The following is an 18770-nucleotide window of genomic DNA, read 5'->3' as shown; positions in this document are numbered from 1 at the left end:
TAAGGAAATAAGTAATATTTATCACTTACGTTTGTGGAAGTTATTTTAATTAGACTAGTAGTCTATTCTTGAATAATATAACATTTGTCCTAAAAGGTGTACTAAACTCTAGTTTGTATAATTGTATTCGTCTCCGCTTCACCGTGAAAAAAACATACTGTATAACAAAAGAGTAAATTCAATGGACACATCCATGATCAGATCCATTGCCTCTTACCAGTTCAGATCTTTAAGGAAAAGAAAAAGGCTTCATAATAATAATTCTATAAGTCCAAATAATAATAATACAAGTACAACATAAAGCTCAAGACTAATCAATCTTAACCGAAGAGTAAATAACTCTTGTAAACCAAAAACAAGCAACAAAACCAATCGTACCCGTCAAAACAAAAAAACAATAAGACGCAATCAACATATACCCAAAATACAAAATACCCGAAACACCCTTCGTAATATTAAGCTTCGTAAAAAAATACATAATCGAATATATAAAAAGATAAATACCCGACGAACCTGACGTCAGATACGACCTCCACCACCATTCATAATCTTCACTACACAGCTGGAAATAACACAGCACGATCGTCACCTCAGCACACGTCACCAACAAAATAATCAAAACAATAAAAAGAAAACCAAAAATATAATAAAATTGATGTAACCAGATCGAGGTCAAAATGAAAAAAAGCTCGATGAAAACAGCCCCAAATGGAAGTACACCACCAATTAGAATCGAAAAAGCGGATCTCATATACCAGGGTTGTTCAGGGATTTGCCGGGGGATTTTATTCGTTTTCACCGGATTTTCGATCGCCGGTTTTCTGAAACCGATGTAACCGCCGGCGAACACCAGTGGCACGGAGATGCAAAACCATAAGAACACCAAAGCGAACATCGTGGAGAAGGGAACGGCGCCGGAGGATTTCTCACCCCAAATTAGGGCGTTTAGTATGAAGAACATGACGAAGATGATTCCCGGGAACATGACACCGGTTTTGAGAGTGATTGTTTTCCAGTTTGATTTTTTGAATGATTTGTAGAGGCGAGTGGTGGCGTAGCCGCCGAAGACCGCCATGAGGACCCAGAGGAGGAGGAGGGCCGTCATGAGGCCGCCGCGGTTTGAAGGTGAGAGGAACCCGAGGAGAGCGAAGATCATCGCGGCGAGAATCATACCGGAGAATTGAACTCCGGTTCCGACATAGACGCAGAGGAGATCGGAGTTTACAGGTGGCCGGAAAACGTCTCCGTGGAGGAGCTTCCATCCGGTTTCTTGTTCGAATTTGGATTCTTCTTCTTGTTTGTTGTAATTAGAGATGTCGCGATAAAGTGTTCTTAACATGATCATGGCGACCATTCCCGATAAGAAAAGAACGATCATGAGGGAATTCACGATCGAAAACCAGTGGATTTGATCATCGGGCATTAGAAGATATGTGTCCCATCTTGATGCCCATTTAACGTCACTCTCCTAGAAATCAATCGAATTTAACGTTTTAAATAAAATCTTAAATTTGTGTTCATATCTCTAATCTCTGTTCTTACCTGGAATTCAACATCGTAAGTGAAGATGATCTCGTTTTTGTCTTCAATTTCTTGTGGTGGATCAACTCCGGCGACCAATTTTTTGGCATGGGGGTCGCAGGTTGTCAGGCGAGTATCATCACTCCATTCACCATCATACTGATGCTTAACACTGCACAAAAAAATAACACAAAAAAGTGTGTGGATAATAAATAATTAACCTCCAAAAAGTAAAATTTTATGAGAATTATATATAAATATCATATCACCTGAAAGGTTTAACTTCAAATCCAACAATTCTTGCATATTCGAATTCTGGATCTTTGTGAAACTTGACTGTGAATGTTAGATGGTTGTTGATTAAATATTTGTCTTCCTTCATCTACATGATGATAAATTTTAAGCCACAAGTCAGAGATGATACATATGATGATATGAAGTTGGAATTCATTATTCAAGTTGCTAAGAAAACAGTTGTTTACTCACTCCTGCATACCATACTTTGTGACCAACAAAATATCCATGATGATATTGGACATGAGAGTCCTGTTCTTGTTCTGAGTTTGTTATGGGAACAACCAGAGGTAAATTATCCAAAATCCTGTAAAAAAATGATTGAAAATTAACAAAATGTGATTAACATATGTCTGATTTAACAAGAGTCTCACATGTTGACTTGATACTCATCGTCTATTTTTTCCTTGAATTCTCTTGCTGTTCTTTCATTTGGTATTATGTGACACACAATATTGCACATTCGTGGAACTCGCATTTTGAACTGTAAAGGATAATTTGGGTAAGAACTAAGAGGTTTGCAGATATAAAGATAACAAGAAGATGAATTGCATAATGATATATGGAGGAAGTTTTGGTTACCTCATAAGGGGAATTTTCTATGCGATCACCACGAAGAATTTCCCCTAAATTCTCTGCACTATCAACTATTTGTTGGGGACGACAATAAGGGATGGAATAGTAAAGATAAGGGAGTTGAGTTTTTGTGGAAGACAGTTTGTTTACTTTTACCTTCAGGATATCCCCCTGCGATATAGATTCAAAAACTAAGATGCTTAATGATAATAACAAGATCTCCATTTCTCAGCTATCAAGCATTCAAGCAAAATGCACACAATTCGTGTTAAAGAATGATCGTGATTTCACCACACAAGTGACTCATGAAAATCGAGATCAGCAACAAAATACCATTGTGAAAACACTGACTTGAAAGTAATTGGAACTGATCAGAGTGATTTACTCTTCAATAACTGAAATTATTACTTAATTTGAATGGAGAGATCTGATTAATGAAAACCTTAACGATGAAAAGAACAGAATCAATTGCAGTCACCAGCTGTAATAAATAAATTTTTTTAAAACTGGAAGGCGCGTATCTATGTAGGTATGAGAAAACGTTACTTGCCTTGTAAAAATCCTGTGGAGCGACACCAGGGAGGTAGAAGGAGCATCCATGGATTGACAGAAGAAGAAAAACGCAGATCCGTAAGTGATGCGTTGTATCAGCCATGGAATCAACCGAACGATCTTATATCTCGTTGTTAAAATCCGTAAATCAATGTCTCCAATTCTCTCCTCCTGTATATTTGTGTATGCATATAAACCACGACTTAATGTGTATGATTCTGTATATAAATCTGTACGTATTCTCTCTGAGAATTTCGTTTTTGATGGCAAACCTAGATTCAGCATGATGACGAAGATGAGTGAAGACATTTAACTACTAGTACTGGCACGTATTATTTTTCTTGGGAGGCAGGTTGTGATCGACGGTTTTGGATTTGTTTTGCGCCGGTGGCAGGTTGTGATCGACGGTTTTGGAGTCTTTCGATCTATCCCTCTTTAAACAAATATGAAATCTTCCCTCCTTTCAACAAAAAGAAAAGCTATAAAGCTTTGACTTCACATGTGTCGTTTCTAGAAATTTATTTTTCAACGGTGTACATAGTATTTGTCTTAACTTTTTTACTATTAGAGTATTTATATTAATTGATTTTCCAATTATCGTATTTTTTTTCGATATATCAAGCTATATTAATGTCATTTAATGCAAAACAATTTTATCTTATCATAATTTGGTTGCAATAGTTTGGTTTGATACTTTAATATATCTAACGATTTGATAGTTTGGTTTGATAGAGTTTTCAAGCTAACAGTGAGATGTCTACACACAGTGGCTGATCCAACCCCGAACTCAAGTGGGGTGCACTGTTGACCGTTGATCGTTCTATTGACCGTTGACTGTTGAGTAGTATTGACCAGCCTGTTGACCGATCTGATTCCATCCAATCTCTGGCAACGACAGTAGAAGTGTGGTAAATGAGTGGCTAGGTTTAAGGAAGATGAAAGAAGAGGGGTGATTTTGGTGAAGATTGAACCGAAAAAAAAAAAAAAAAAAAGCTGCTAAGCTTTTGAGCTTTCAAATGGGAGGTAAGTGGGTGCAGATGAATTTTCAGTGGGTACCAAGAACTTGGATTTTTTTTTTTTTTTTTATGTATATAACTGGTGGGACCCACATTTAAGTGGGGTCCATGCACCCCACTAGTAATGTATTGGCTCCGCCACCGGCTGTTTAGAGGTTGCAATGCCTCTTTTATTTCACTTATTCCCAAGGTTAGAGACCATTCCAATTTGAAAAAGACTATTAGTCCATTTGTCTCTGTCTCGCCAAGATCATCTCCAAAGTTGTTGCAAACCGGCTAAAAAGAGTTATTGCTTCTTGTTGGATAGTGGAAAATCCGCGTTAGGCTTTATGTTGTATTGCCCACCATGTATAATAGACAAAGTTACAAAGGAGTCCACTCTGCAAAATGAATAAAATGTATAACTATAATGAACACAGTCCTCAGTTTGAGGAGGGAGGTTCATGTATACTCAAAGTGTTTCTAGAGTCTAAAAAAATTTAAGTTAGTAGACCCTTTGTAAACATATATGCCAAAATGGTGAACCCGGAGGACCATGCATGACCTATCACTAACACGTTAAAATGTGATTTTTTTTTTTTTTTCAAAATGTTTGGTTCTTTGGTGCTGAATCCGATTAGAAGCTAAGTAAATGGCACTAACATTGTAATAAAGAATAACCATCGTACGATAGAGAGGACACGATATCTTGAGAACTGAGAAGAAGGTTAAGAATCTAGGCATCTTCAGTAACCACATTAGCTATCTCATGAACTTATCTTCGACATTGGATCAGGAGAAAACATGTTGGCGTTTGGAAGACCACAACATAAGGTTGTCACCTAAAAAGACACAAAACCCGGATATACCAATGTGTCGAGTTGGAGGAGAGGGTGAGGGGTATAGCAGTGTTGTGATTTTCTTCATGTGCTTCAAGCAAAAGAAGCAGATACTTTGCTTCCAAGAATGATGAGAGCAATTTAGTTTTGGTGATGACATCAACGTTGTTGTGATAAGATATTAAGATGGCAGTAGTTGTCATTCGACTTCATTCACGGAGAGTCCACATCGACTAGATTCTTAAAGAATGATAGAAATCAATAATATTGGAAGCCCCTTACTTTACGTTGCGAAATTGATCTTGAAGTTGGAGCATCATTGACATTTTTGTTTAAGAAATTCAAGCATTACCCAAAGGTCTCTAGTAATGCAAGCATTGTAGATATCTGACTATTACTCAATCACTTTTATCCTACAACTTGTGTTCATCAATCAACTTTCAGGACAGAAAGAAAGTAAAAATGGAGTCACAAATTTCAATCAAATCCCACAAAAATTTCCAAGAATTAGAGTAACAATTTTGGTATCAAGAAAGAAACACCAAGCAATCAAGCAAATAAGTTGAATAAATATAAACAAACAAAAAAAATCAAGAAAGTGGAGAAGTTGCATCATCTTGGACAGGTGGCGGATCCAGGAGTCTGACTGTTCTTGGAAGCATGAATTCAGCAAAGATTGGATAATGAGAAGACGGGTATTGACCATCAATATTATCATTCACCACTTCACATGAAACAGGCACCAATGATCTTCCCCTAAACAGGATCCAATCTACATGCAAATCTTGAGTTTGTCGATCCCAACACAAGCAAAGTGCACGAAAAATCAACTTAAAAAACTCAACAGCTCCTTGTTTGTTGCCTACAATATGAAGTTTATAAAGATTGAAGGGTAAGATGGTCATTTTCTCACATTCAGAGACTTCGTTCGGTCCATACACAAAAGTCTTTATTCGTACACAAACAAACGTACTCCTTGGGTTGACTTAGGTGTAGTTTCTTTTTACTTTACGAGAACAGAAGGGTAAAGTGGTCATTTTGCTCACATTCAGACAGTTCATCCCCATCCAAAAAAGAAACAGTATGTGTGCATATAGGACTAGGTGTTTGTTTCTTTTTAGCTTTAATGATGAAAGAAGGGTAAAATGGTCATTTGCTCACGTAATAGTAAAAAGAAAGAAAAAGGGGTTCTTACACCCTTAGAAAAAACAGTTGAGATTGATATAAATTATAAATTATAAAGAAAAATGTATGATACCTTTAAATCCATGAAACGTGCGTATAAGAGACACATTTTTCCTCAATCGGGCGTTAGGCCATGCATCTCTCATATCACCTACCACACCATGTTCTCTAAACAAAGGGAAAAATGTTAGTTCTTTGACTTTTTTAAGGTCAAACTAAAAAGCTAATATGGATTTTCTTAAATATTTGAAGGGTTAAATCTATTTTCATTTTATTATAAGATTGTAATTTGAAGAATCTACGCAGTTATAACAATGTCATCCAAATACAAAACAATTTCCACTGCTAAATTGGTAGAGATTCTTCCATTACATTATTTATCACATTACTCTACCCATTTCATTCCTTTGTCATTCCATTCCATTCCATTCCTTTGTCATTCCATTCCATCCAACCAAACAGACCCTAAAATTACCTTGATCTCCCCAAAAGAAAGCGTCCTGTGGTGGACTCTTTTTGTGTATTAAAACCTCCACAATATACAACTGGCAAGCTAGGAGGTAATGAAGCAATATGCTGCCATGTCAGCAATGCACTTCGCCTACGAGCACGAGGGCTAAATTCGTCCATGTTTGTGTTCACTATTTGGAATGAAAAACCAGGGGGCTCTACTCCTTTCATTTGAAACGTGTAGAGATTTTTTTGTTAAAGAAACAAAAGAAGTAAAAAAAAAAAAAGCATTTATTAAAATGTTTTTCAAGATCTAACCATACTTATTATATTTATATTATATGCATGAAAAGGATATTGCCCATGTGGCGATGGAAGGAGATTCACTCCCCCATGACATGCTTCCAGGAACAGAAGGGGATTCTGATAACCAAAATGTTCCTCCTTCTAATAACTCCACCTTTTATAAAAGAAAATATGAGAGAAAAAAAATTTAATTATTATAAACAAAAGTAGAGATATTAAGCAATTATGTGAAAGTAGTACACAAAGTATTACCTTTTCCTTGTCATAGAAAATGGTGCAATACTGATCTGAAACATCTTCGGATCCTTTTCTTGAAATCCCAAATTGCTCATACCCTTGGATGTTTAACAACAATTTATGAGGGCAAATTTGTAAAAAGTTAGGGCTTAATGGAAAAAGTGTCATTTCTCTTGGCTTTCTCTATTAAGCAAACACCACACTATCACAATCAATTTAGAAAAATCATAGTTAAAAGATTAGAGATTAGATTTTGATTAAAAATTTTAAGCTATAAATGGGGATTGATTTCAACTATATGCAAAAACAGCAGAATTTAACAATTTGTATAAATATGAAATTAAGATAAAACAGTAATCAAAATGTAACTGGAAGTATTACCTGGCAAGCATTGTTGAAGATACTCCAATTGAGACTTCACACCTACGAATTCAAAAAGAAACAATTTCAAAAAATTCGTAGAAACAAACCCCATTTCGAAATCGAAAATCAATCAAGACCAACATAATCAATCATATTTTAAAATCGAACGAATCAAGAACAGGTATTTTAAAGATCTGCAACATACATAAACAAACGAACGAGCTCACCTTGTTGAGTGCAGAGGATGATTGGAGAGTAACTAGTGATAACACTAACACACAAATCTTTCCTCTTTTCCCAACAATTTGAACTATCGTCTGGCTGATCTTCAAGAAGATTGAAGGTCATTACAGTCAGAGAAACACTCATTTTGCTATTTGATTGCGAGAAAACCTAATTTTCGACTTAAATCCAGATCTTTCATTCCCTTACATGCCGATTGATTAAAGTTGAAAGAACAAAGATCGTGCAAGACGAAGATGAATGAGTAGTCTTTACGAAAGGTTTACGAGTCGTATATTGGTCAGAAGAATTCTTGATTGTGCAGTAGAAAGAAGATGCTACAGCTGGAGCTCAAATCAGTAACGTGTCGGGGTTTTAAATTTACCAAAATTCAAAAAAAACAAATCCTTAAATTCTTTTACTGTGTATAGTAAATGAGAAACAGTTGGTTATAAATACAGTTGTTTCCAGATATTGCATTAATATTGTTAATTGGTGATGAATATTTACGAGTTCGGGTATATTAGTTTAAATATTAAGTAGAGCTTATTTTGATATGTATATTATTTTTTTGAGTATAAGGTCACATGATTACTATAAGAGCAAACTACTACAGTATCAAATTTTCTAAAACTAGGACCAAACGTGCAGATTGGCTTGTACTACAGGGACCAAAACTTTAATCTACTCTTATTATAATATTTGAATTATTAAATTACATTACATCATAATATAAAAATGTGATTGGTTGTAGTTTATTAAATATGAATGTGTACTGCGTGCAGGATTAAAAAGAAAGATCTCATAAAACCAAATAATTGAAACCTATTAGCATAGTAATATAAACAAATCATACAAATACCATAATTTAATGATTGATTATAGCAGCACTTAGTTTAAAGTTCAAATACCAACAAAAAACAAGACTGAAGTTCCAAAAAAACTACAAATAATTCATGCCATTGATAAAGACATCCAACATCTTAAAACTAGTTAAAAGCATCTTGATTAATGGACAATAAATATAACATTTTCTATTTAATTAGGGATAATGACTTAAAAGAGTAAGATATTATTCGATTTGTACACATTTGGTTACTGAGTTTTTTTTTCGTCCACATTTACCCCTTAAACTTGTTAAACTGTATACATTCAGTCCTTATGACCTGTTACTCCAGGTTAGCCGGGAAAAATAACTTGATAGGGTAATATATTTTTCATTTTGTACACATTTAGTCCTTAATATTTTTGTACATATTTAATCCTTAACATTTTTTTGTTTCAAAATAAGTCCTTTTTTGTACTCATTCAGTACTTATGAATGATTTCTTTAGTTTTTTTTCACGACATCTTACGTGAGACAATCATTGATGAGGTGCTTGGGTTGTTGATGCTTATGTCTAACGCGATCTCGACTGCTTGGTTGTGTAAGTCTTGTGGTTTGGCTTAGGTCTTGTATTTTGAACATCGTAACTTCTTCATACGATATCAGATTTTAAGGATCTTTATCCACGTGTTCATTTTTTGAGTCTACTACAACTTTCATTAAGATTACTCCCGTTAAAATGTAATATATTTTTACTAACGATTTTATAAAAAAAAAACATACATACATGCATTCATAAAAAACGTATGGACAAGGGAAGACGCAATAATACATAGTAGGTGTTGCCGAGATGAAATAGGTGTTGCCGATACATGGAAAATAGGTATAAACGTAAAAAAAAAAAAGCAAAAAATTTTCCACTGCGAACAGAAAAAACAAGTGTTGTCGGTGCAACACCGGGACCATACTAAATCCGTCACCGCGTATGGATATAAAAATCGTAAGTAAAAATATATTATTTTTTAATGGGAGTAATCTAAATGAAAGTTGTAGTAGATTGAAATACGAACGCATGGATATAAAGATCGTTAAAATCCGAGATCATATGAAGAAGTTATGACGTTCAGAACACATGACCTAAGCAACCAAGTAATCGAGATCGCGATGGATATAAGCATCAAAAGCCCCATATACCTCATTAATGAATGTCCCACGTAAGATTTCGTGAGAAAAAATTAAAAAATCATTCATAAGTACTGAATGAGTAAAAAAAAGGACTTATTTTGTAAAAAAAAAAAAAAAGACTAAATGTGTACAAAAAATATTAAGGACTAAATGTGTACAAAGTGAGAAATATATTACCCTATTAAGTCATTTTTACCGGGTAACCTAGAGTAGCCGGTCATAAGGACTGAACATATACAGTTTAACAAGTTGAAGGGGGTAAATGTGGACGAAAAAAAAACTCAATAACAAAATGTATACAAATCGAAAAATATATTACCTTTTTAAGTCATTATCTCATTTAATTATTGGAAAAAAAAATACTCTTGCACCATGACCTAATGAAATCTTGAAGCTTAACATTTGTACTTATGATTTTCTTCACATAAACTAATAAAATAATAATCACGAAAGGATAAACATACCCAAAAGAAGAAAAAAAAACATTATTCTCCTAGTGAAAAATACAATGCATTACACATATAATTATATATAGTTTACACAAATTAGTAAGCAATAACTGCACTAACAAGTAACAAACATCCCACATTCATTCACGAATCACGTTGTAAAACACATTCTTTACATTGTAAAATTCCAGTTTTTACTGCCGTCATTTATCACAATTAACCGCCGACATAAACACCATCACTCCAAACCTCAATCTCCTTCCCGACCTTCACCCATTTCCAAACATCAATCAACATCCCACTAAACCTAACAAAATTTACACTACTACAGACAAAACAGTCCAAAACTCAAACTGTGGTCCTGAACTGACACGTAACATATCATCCACTTTCTTCCGTCCCAGTTCCATTTTCATCCGGGAAAACTTGCGATTGAATCAACGGCGCAATATTATTGACATGAAGCCACGTCAGCTCCCATAAGCTATCGCCACCTAGCGCGCTTCTTTGTGCCAACACCCCTTTGTTCTTCATAACAATCAAAGTGTTCTTCAAAAGCTCAGGGACTAATTCTTGAAGCTTTTCGTTTTTTTTACCTCTCACTTTAACTTTTAAATATTTTTCCATCCGACTAAGAACACCCAACCAAAGTTTACAAAAAGTCGTCACCTGTGAAAGTTCCGGAAGCATTTGTAAAAACACTTTCGAAAGAAGCTTCAAACCCAAAACTAGGGTTCCCTCCATGTTCCTAAAGTCTTTCTGCGAATGCCCTTGAGATATTTCCAATAGATCATCCAGCACCGTGAAAATCACCATGTCAAAACACTGTAACCAAACCCCGGGTTGGATGTTGACCCGGTCAACCCCGGTCAAACACATTTCTAAAGCGGTCAACGCATGGTTCCTCACTTCCTCCCTTTGATCCAAACAAACTTTCCTCAAACTTTGCACGAGTCTCAACCACATATCACCGATATCTTGACACGTTTTCGCCGAATCCGTCTCCCCCATTGCTTCTTGGGCCTCGTGGGCCCATTGGGTCAGACACGCGATCGACCCAGACATGAGGTCTAACGCGCGGACCGACCGGTCCGCGTGTGCGACGCGCGACTCGGCAAACTGCCGAGCCGCGTCGACGCACGTTATGAAATTCGCCGGGATGAGGTTCACCCCGTCGGACATTATAAAAAGAAGCGCGTCGAATCCGACCTCGGAAGCTTCCGGATGACGCGCGGTTATCGAGAGTAATGACGTAATCGTCCTCCACCCCATTTGCGACCGGATATGATTCGCATTCGCCTTCACCAACCGACTCACCTCCTGCGTTATCTGCTCGCAATACGCATCCGCCACACGTGCGTCGAGTTTCAAAACAAGTTGAAGCGAACGCAACAAATCATCGGCTAAATTCTCCTTATAAGGCAAAAGCCGTTGACAAATTCTCAAGAGCCCAAAAACGGCTTTTTCGACTAACGCGCACGGCATGACGGTTGTTTGGACGATACCGGCGATATGTTCGTAAACCCACTGCCATAAAATTACGATTCTGTCCCTGTTGTTTAGCGTGATGGCGATGAGGAGCTCGAGGCAGAAGACGGCGGTGTCTTCGTCTTCGGGGGAGTTGTTGCCCTTTTGGGGGCGGCCGGCGGCCCAAATGAGGGCGCGTGCGAGGTGGAGTAAGGAATCGGATTGGAGGAATTTGCTTTCGGTGAAGATGCTATCGATGTGACATTTTTGGATTGTTTGGAGGGTGCGTTGATGGGCTGCGAGTTGTTGTTCGGTGGGTTGGAGACGGGGTTCTTCTGTGTCGAGTGAGAGAAGTTGACTGAAGCGGCCCATAAGCCCGGATGAGCGCCTTGGGGTCCCGATTGATGGCATGTGGGATGAGGATAACGAGTTTGTTAAGGGCTTTCCGTGGCCCGGTTCGGATGAGAGTTCCGAGTCATCCGCTGCATCGCTCGCGACTCGGGCTGGGAGAAGCCCGAGTTTGTGGAGTTTTAATATGCAATCCAGGATGTTCCTCCATCCCGCCCGTATGAAGTCTCCATACCTATTTATAGTAAAATAATTACATATTAGCAAGATATAAGGAAATCGACAAACCAAATGAAAACACACCCTCATTCTTACCTGTTGGCGATGGTGAAAACTGTTATAGTTGCCATCCTAGCTTTCGCATCATCACCAAATGCTAAAACCGGTTCTTCAGCGGACGAAGGGTTCAAAAGAGTAGTAAACTTGCACAAAGAAACAACCAAATCATCCAAAACATCTTCTAAATGATGACACGCTGATATTTTAGCAACAGCCAAAAACCCATCAATACACGTCTGAAACACATCTTCCACCTCAGCATGATCAAACACCACAGAGATGGCAGCAATTGTGGGCCCCGACATAACCGCAAACATGTCCCGATCCAGATGGCTCCTCGAATCAGACAAAATGAAAGGTGCGGTTTTCTTTGATTTATGCATCAGATCGATCCAACGGCTAGGATTCATTTCAGGAAAAGCCGCACTTTGATCCGGAATCGTTCGTATCTCGTTTTTACAAATTGAATCGTAAAGCTCGCATAAAAAGTCTCGTGGGAGATCGTTTCCACCATTAATGTGACGATTATTTTTTATGAAATCATCTTCAGTCATCTTTTTCTTAACTTGAACGTTATGTTGATCTGTATTCAACATGATCAAAGAATACGACAACAAAAGAGCAGCATCTTTGTTAGCAAGAATCAGGGGCGACTGCTCGTAATATCTCTCGGAAAACGCTTCTAGAACTCTCTGGATCTTTTGAGATTCTCCCGGAAGCCTAAATGTTTCTAGAAACAATCTTAACGCGGTGTCAAGATTCATATCTTGAAAATCAAAAGTACCCGCAAACTCATGAAGAACCTGAACACAAAACTCATCATGATTCCCCAAAAAGTCCCCAACAAGATTCTTATCCAAACCCGCTGTATATCTAAAAAAACACGCCACACTTTGTGGGTCCAGTTTGTCGGGTAACAAATGTGTCCCTTGAAGAAACTCCAACCCTTTTTTCGGGTCCCGGTTGAAATGATCCGCTCCAATCATTAACCTCTTTTTTATATATTTTCTCCTTCTAACAAACGGGACCCAATGTTCCGGATCATTATAGTTCTCACATTTCACCATCCAAAAGGGCGTATACTCTTCGAGACAAACAGGGGTAAATTCGTAATTTACCGGGGCATTACTTATCCTCTCCGCCATTCCTTGGATGACCGCGATTAAACCGTCTAACGCGAGGATATGCATAGCAGATAACGGGCAATTCACCGGGAATGCTGATTTAGACAACAAACTCGCAAGATCTTCAAAGATATTACTGCATGTTATATCACAGTCTAGATTCGCATACATTTCCACCATGAAAGATTTCAGTCTACAAAAGTCAACAAGAGCCTCCATGGCTACCTCTTGTTGTTGATAAGAAGCTCCGTATTTACTCTGTGCGAGTCGAAGAATCACACACGAAAAGAATGCTTCAAGTTGGAGCTTCAACTCGGTTCTTAAATGGTGGTATAGGTTTAAGACAATGCTGCAAATCATGGAGAGGATTAGAGGGCTTGTTGAGAGGCCGAATTGCATTAGGTTGCGGAAGAGTTCGTCTTGGATTAAGGAGAGGAGGCGGGGGTGGCGGCTGATGGCGTTGCCGCCAAGTTCGATGGCGGAGTTGATTAAAGATAAGGCGAAAAGAGGGACGTCTTCATCGAATGAGATTGTGTTGGCGCGTGGACCGATTGCCATGTGTTCGACTACGTTTAGTAATGAACATAAGAAATGGAAGATTTCCACCATGCATGGGACCCCGTATGGCTCTGTCATTAGGTTTAGATCGTATGGAACTGTGTCTTTTCCGTTTCCGGGAACCACTATGTTTTCATCCATTCCGGGAACAGATGAATGAGAGTCAAGTTCGGAATTGGAATTGGAATTACCGTTTTCCATTTGTTTGGCCCCGAAAGTGTAATCAGCAGGAATCCCACTCACCTGCACTTGTAATCAGTTTTCAGAAACTATTTGGTTGGATGGAATCGGAATGGAATGAGTTGTTACATTCTATGATCATGTTTAGTTGGGGTCTGAGAATGGAAAGAACTTTTATATGAATTATGTATATTATGGGTAAGTACAAGGTGTAATTTCAATTATACTCAAGAGTCAAGACATTATTTTAAGAGCTTATCACAATAGTATCACAAAATAACAGCCTATTTCACAAGAAAACTTTTTTGCAAATTGCTTTATCAGTGGTCCCAACTAAAAAATAATGAAAATGGAATTATTTTCACAAAAAAGAATAAAAAACAATTTCACAAAAGAAGGTATTTTGCAAGATATGTAGCCATTTTGTGATAAAGGTTGAAAAGTTGATCATTTGGTGATATTACTTATCCATTTTTGGTTATTTTGTAATTAGCCCTTATTTTAATTATAAACTTTTACTTACAAAAACAAAAGATTAAACATGATAAAAGCTCATTATAACCAAAAAGGTATTATAATAAGCATAATACTTATTAGTTATTTATTTAAAAAAAAATTGGAATTTAAAATTATCAAAAAATAGAACTTTTTAAAGAATGTTTGTCATTAAAGTTAACATATATAAAAATTGGATTATATTGCAATTTTCATTCCATTCTATGCCGAAACAGAAGGGATCACTGGTCAACTCCATTCCATTCCTTGGCCAATTCCATCATACAAAACACTACCCGATACAAAATCATAGAGGAAAAAGGAGAAGTAGTAAAGCAGACAAATGCAAATGCATACCTCTTGTTTATCAATGTTGTTTCCATTAAAATACGCGTTTTCCGAATTCCCAACATCCGGAAGATGTGAAAAGATACACCTCACAAGTTCATGCATAGTGTAACGCGCCATTCTCTGCAACAACTCCCCTTTGGACCCCGCTTGATGCACAACACGAAAACACGTGTTGACAATAGTACAAACATGTTGATTACTCAACATAACCGAAGCTTTACTCTTCATACACGCAAGCAAAACCTGCAAAATCTTCATAAGCACAACCTCTTCAGAAGCCGGATCAGTGACCTCAAACCTACAACTAGTCACAGCATCAACCACCAAATGCATGGCATCTTCAACATTCACAGTGTTGAGATCAAGAACATCGAGTGTGAGGATCTTGTAGAGTGATGACAAGGCGACACCTGTGATTGGAGCTCCGGTTTCGTCTGAGCGGATTACATCAAGAAAGGGTTGGAGGTAGACTGTGGGGTTGACTGTGTGCCATGCGTGTTGATATGAGAAGATTTGTCTGCGGAGGGATTTGAGAGATTGGATGAGGGAGTGTTCTAATTGGTCATCTCCTGACATGTATCTGCCTCCCCATCTTACGTTTCTTCTCATCACTGCTAAAACAGCGCCTATTTCTGTGTTGATCATGCATCCTAAAGCTGCTTTGTCTTTTTCTGAGATTGTGGATTCGAATTCTTCGGGTTCTTCTTCGATAGATTTGATCCCGGGTTGTAGTTTTAATCTCCCCATTTTGGAATTGGAATTGGAATTGGAATTGGAATTGGAATTGGAGTTGTCTTTGTACAGAGATATGGAATCCCAACCTTCAAAACCTGTAAAGTTTGATTCAAGTATCAGTTTCTATTCCTCTTTTGGTATGGTAAAGGGTATTTTCGGGATTTGGGAAATGATTCAACACTTGTGTAGTTAAAGACAACCATTGTAGCTTTCATGGGACTGGAAAAGTAAGGGAAGAAAAGAAAATAATAACTAGCAATTTTGCTTGTTACATGTTGAGTTGAGATTTATAAACTAAAGGGGATGAGCAAGTAATAATTTTGTACTTGGTGGACTACTAAATTAAATATTGTCTCCACTTAAAGTTACTAATCAGCAATCATATTGTGAGTAGATATATATTACATTTGTATTATTTTTTGTAGAACTTAAACAGTGATTTCTAACAGTTCTTAAAGAAAAGGTCATTTGTTGTTAACCATCAGTTCTAAACAAAAGGGTGAAATGGTCATTTACTCAGATTCAGACAGTTCATTCAGTACAAAAAAGGAATGGTATATATGCATAACACTTTATCCATACAGACATCATTACATATTCAACCACTTTATCCATAATTATCCATACAAGACTTAATGGCGAGAAAAAAAAAATACAAACAGACCCTTACTTCATTGGCATGAGATAATTGATGAAGAAAATGACTCTCGGGCCAACATAAGAAGAACATCTCAGATATGATTGTTTAAATACAAGAAGATCCATTGTGAGAGAAGCTTCACACTTTGATTTTGTTTCTTTTTTACTTAATGGACTTAATCCAGTAAGATATATATAAATGGTTATTTCTTTTTTACTTTAATGCAAAAAGAATGACTTGATAGAAAAAATTAGGGAGATGAGGCATTCCCCACTAGGTCCTAGCTTTTTACAAAATTTGCCCACATTTATTTTTTCCTTCAAGTTTCCCAAGTTTGTTGTCATTTTCCAAAGATTTGTTAAACATCATTTATCCAAATAATATGTCCTCCAGAAAGCACTTAATGGGAGAAAGAAAAAGAAACAGGGCCACTTATATGACAAGATAATTCTATGGTGAAGGATTTGGACTTCACTAGCTTAACTGTTGACCTCTTAATATAACTCATACCAACAAGCTGTTCTTTTTCCCATGTTGTAATCAGTTTTAGTATACTTTTACTAATGGGTTGAGTTGTAGTTTGCAATCTTGTTATGTTACAAGTAGTGCCAAGAGTTCAAGTGTCAAATATGTAAAATATTGTATCAAGACTTACAAACATGCAAACAACTAGATCAAAAAAGGCTTGGATCCTTGGATAAACTTCAATAATAGAATATGTTACAAGTTGTAAGGGTTTTATTTTAACTGCAAGGACCTGATATTGCAAATTTGCTCTAAAAAGGGATTGAGCTACTTGAAATCACTTCCTTCCAAAACTGAATCTTGCTATCTATATTGATATCAGGTAATCAGATGAGATCACATATTCACATCACAATTTAGGTGATATAATGTTAATTCCCCTTTAAAAAAGAAATAAACCTATATCATAGAATATGATGTAACTGCATTAATTGTTTACAACATAATCCAAGGAAGGTATCAATTTCAGATCAATGAAAATCATTAGGATGCATAAATGAACTTTGAGTAGCGAAAGGAATGTGTGTGTAAGTCTTAACATATGTAGCTACTTGCTTTATTAATCACTCAGGTCACTTTGCTGTTTCAGTGCTTTTCAGTCTATAAAGTTGCTACTTGGCACTTGCTACCTAATTCCTACTATGCCAATGGAACACCCTTCTTATTTTAATTATATGTTTTCTTCTTAATGTCCTTTGTTAATCCTGGATAACATACCAAACAGATGTGCCAGAGATATATACATTACTGCTACAATAATTTAGTTAGATTTTCAGCCAGTTTCTTTTTCTTCCCCACAAAAATATGCAAAATTGACATGAACTTGTGATGAGTTTAGATGCAATAACTTTCTACTTGCTGTGCTTATTACAAAATCCAATGAGTTACCAATTATTTCTAGGAACATTTAAATTGCACATTTATTTTGAAGTTCAAAGCAATCCCCTAGATCCCAAAGCTTGATAGTTCCTTTCCCTGGAACAAGGGAATAGCATGTAACAACCAACACATTCCAGTACTTTAGATCTAGCCCAAGAGACAGCGATCACTTAACTAACTTAATTCAACAAAGTATCTTTGCAACACGATCATATTCCTCTACTCCAATATGTCATTCTAAATTCCTTGGATCACTACTATTACGTCCACAAACCCTAACCTCTTGACTGCACTCGAAAATCGAAGAAGAATCGACACAAATCCCAACAAATTTGGCTCAGATTAAACACGAACCCTATTTTTGTAAAAGTCACTGAACGAACAATGATTTTGTGAGTTCCTGAAATGTAGAGATAAATTTGAAAAAGAAAAGAGTGTTGAGAGAGCGAATAGCACCTTAATGGAGGTTGCTTGAACGGAGATCCGGTGTCCGGTGGCCGTTGGTCGTGGGTCTCCGTCTGTTTGGGCGTTGGTGTCAGGAGTCAGAAGGTGAGACTTGAATAGTTGAATGGGAGTGAAAATGGAAAATGCGGCTTTTATGGTTTATGGAAAAATCGGCATGTAATTTCATCAAATACAACGCAATTTCTTAAGTATCAAATTTTAAAATAAAAAATAAATAAATGTTATTTTGTAATGTATAAATTGCTTTTTATGAGAAAGATAAATTTAAACTAAAATCAGTATCATACATATAAAGGTGAGTTTTCCATCAATTTAGTTAGGATGAATTGATATTGGTGATTTGTACATGCGACGACCGAATTAGGTAAAGTAAAATATTTGCTAAAGTACATAATCTACTAAATTGTTTATTTAAGAGATAATATTTTATTATATAATATATATTTTTAATCGTATTACATTAATTATTTACTAAGAGAATAAACTTTATACAATTTAATTTGATCCAACCTGTAAAAAAAATTACCATTTTAGATTCATTGTTTATCCGATACTCACAATTGACCATTGTTAATATTTTTGTAGTCTTAATTTGACTTGAATTGAAGATTCAAAGAAGAAATCAAGAGAAAGATAGAGCTCAATATTGTTGTATAGTGAATGAAATAAAATGATACACAAGTAGTCTCAACTTTATATACACAGACAAACGAAAACATAATAA

General features: G+C 36.4%; 3 protein-coding genes across 3 annotated transcripts; all 3 read right to left on the bottom strand.

Moving 5' to 3' along the window:
- Positions 1-228: 228 nt before the first annotated feature.
- On the bottom strand, positions 229-3389 carry LOC145131210 (transmembrane 9 superfamily member 10-like). The gene is made up of 8 exons (XM_079065934.1): positions 3216-3389; positions 2942-3114; positions 2398-2562; positions 2190-2299; positions 2008-2122; positions 1791-1903; positions 1543-1693; positions 229-1468 (listed from the first exon to the last, which is right to left on the bottom strand). The coding sequence occupies exons 2-8, from the start codon at positions 3044-3046 to the stop codon at positions 311-313; spliced, it is 1917 nt and encodes a 638-aa protein (XP_078922060.1). The 5' UTR covers positions 3047-3114; positions 3216-3389; the 3' UTR covers positions 229-310.
- Positions 3390-5234: 1845 nt separating this feature from the next.
- On the bottom strand, positions 5235-7903 carry LOC145134609 (DNAse I-like superfamily protein). Its single transcript, XM_079069456.1, has 7 exons — positions 7546-7903; positions 7337-7378; positions 6971-7053; positions 6771-6872; positions 6438-6652; positions 6036-6130; positions 5235-5639 (listed from the first exon to the last, which is right to left on the bottom strand). The coding sequence occupies exons 1-7, from the start codon at positions 7685-7687 to the stop codon at positions 5368-5370; spliced, it is 951 nt and encodes a 316-aa protein (XP_078925582.1). The 5' UTR covers positions 7688-7903; the 3' UTR covers positions 5235-5367.
- A 2118-nt stretch (positions 7904-10021) lies between these two features.
- On the bottom strand, positions 10022-18183 carry GN (sec7 domain-containing protein). Its single transcript, XM_079068717.1, has 4 exons — positions 18038-18183; positions 14809-15632; positions 12131-14019; positions 10022-12050 (listed from the first exon to the last, which is right to left on the bottom strand). The coding sequence occupies exons 2-4, from the start codon at positions 15547-15549 to the stop codon at positions 10382-10384; spliced, it is 4299 nt and encodes a 1432-aa protein (XP_078924843.1). The 5' UTR covers positions 15550-15632; positions 18038-18183; the 3' UTR covers positions 10022-10381.
- Between the last annotated feature and the right edge of the window lie 587 nt (positions 18184-18770).

This window comes from Lactuca virosa, chromosome 8 (assembly GCF_052849685.1).
Source record: "Lactuca virosa cultivar CGN04683 chromosome 8, Lactuca_virosa_CGN04683_v6, whole genome shotgun sequence".
Lineage (NCBI taxonomy): Eukaryota > Viridiplantae > Streptophyta > Magnoliopsida > Asterales > Asteraceae > Lactuca > Lactuca virosa.
Note: the sequence above shows the minus strand (reverse complement) of the source record. Positions and strands in the feature narration are given on the sequence as shown.

Excerpts from the sequence above, each read along its gene's own strand:
- LOC145131210 (XM_079065934.1), bottom strand. The coding sequence starts at position 3,046 with ATGGCTGATACAACGCATCACTTACGGATCTGCGTTTTTCTTCTTCTG. Across the intron at positions 2,563-2,941 it reads CTCCACAGGATTTTTACAAG|GGGGATATCCTGAAGGTAAA; the intron begins GCAAGTAACGTT and ends TCTATATCGCAG. Across the intron at positions 1,469-1,542 it reads CTTACGATGTTGAATTCCAG|GAGAGTGACGTTAAATGGGC; the intron begins GTAAGAACAGAG and ends ATTGATTTCTAG.
- GN (XM_079068717.1), bottom strand. The coding sequence starts at position 15,549 with ATGGGGAGATTAAAACTACAACCCGGGATCAAATCTATCGAAGAAGAA. Across the intron at positions 14,020-14,808 it reads ACAACATTGATAAACAAGAG|GTGAGTGGGATTCCTGCTGA; the intron begins GTATGCATTTGC and ends TTACAAGTGCAG. Across the intron at positions 12,051-12,130 it reads GTTTTCACCATCGCCAACAG|GTATGGAGACTTCATACGGG; the intron begins GTAAGAATGAGG and ends TACTATAAATAG.
- LOC145134609 (XM_079069456.1), bottom strand. The coding sequence starts at position 7,687 with ATGAGTGTTTCTCTGACTGTAATGACCTTCAATCTTCTTGAAGATCAG. Across the intron at positions 7,379-7,545 it reads CATCCTCTGCACTCAACAAG|GTGTGAAGTCTCAATTGGAG; the intron begins GTGAGCTCGTTC and ends TTGAATTCGTAG. Across the intron at positions 5,640-6,035 it reads CACGTTTCATGGATTTAAAG|GCAACAAACAAGGAGCTGTT; the intron begins GTATCATACATT and ends TTCATATTGTAG.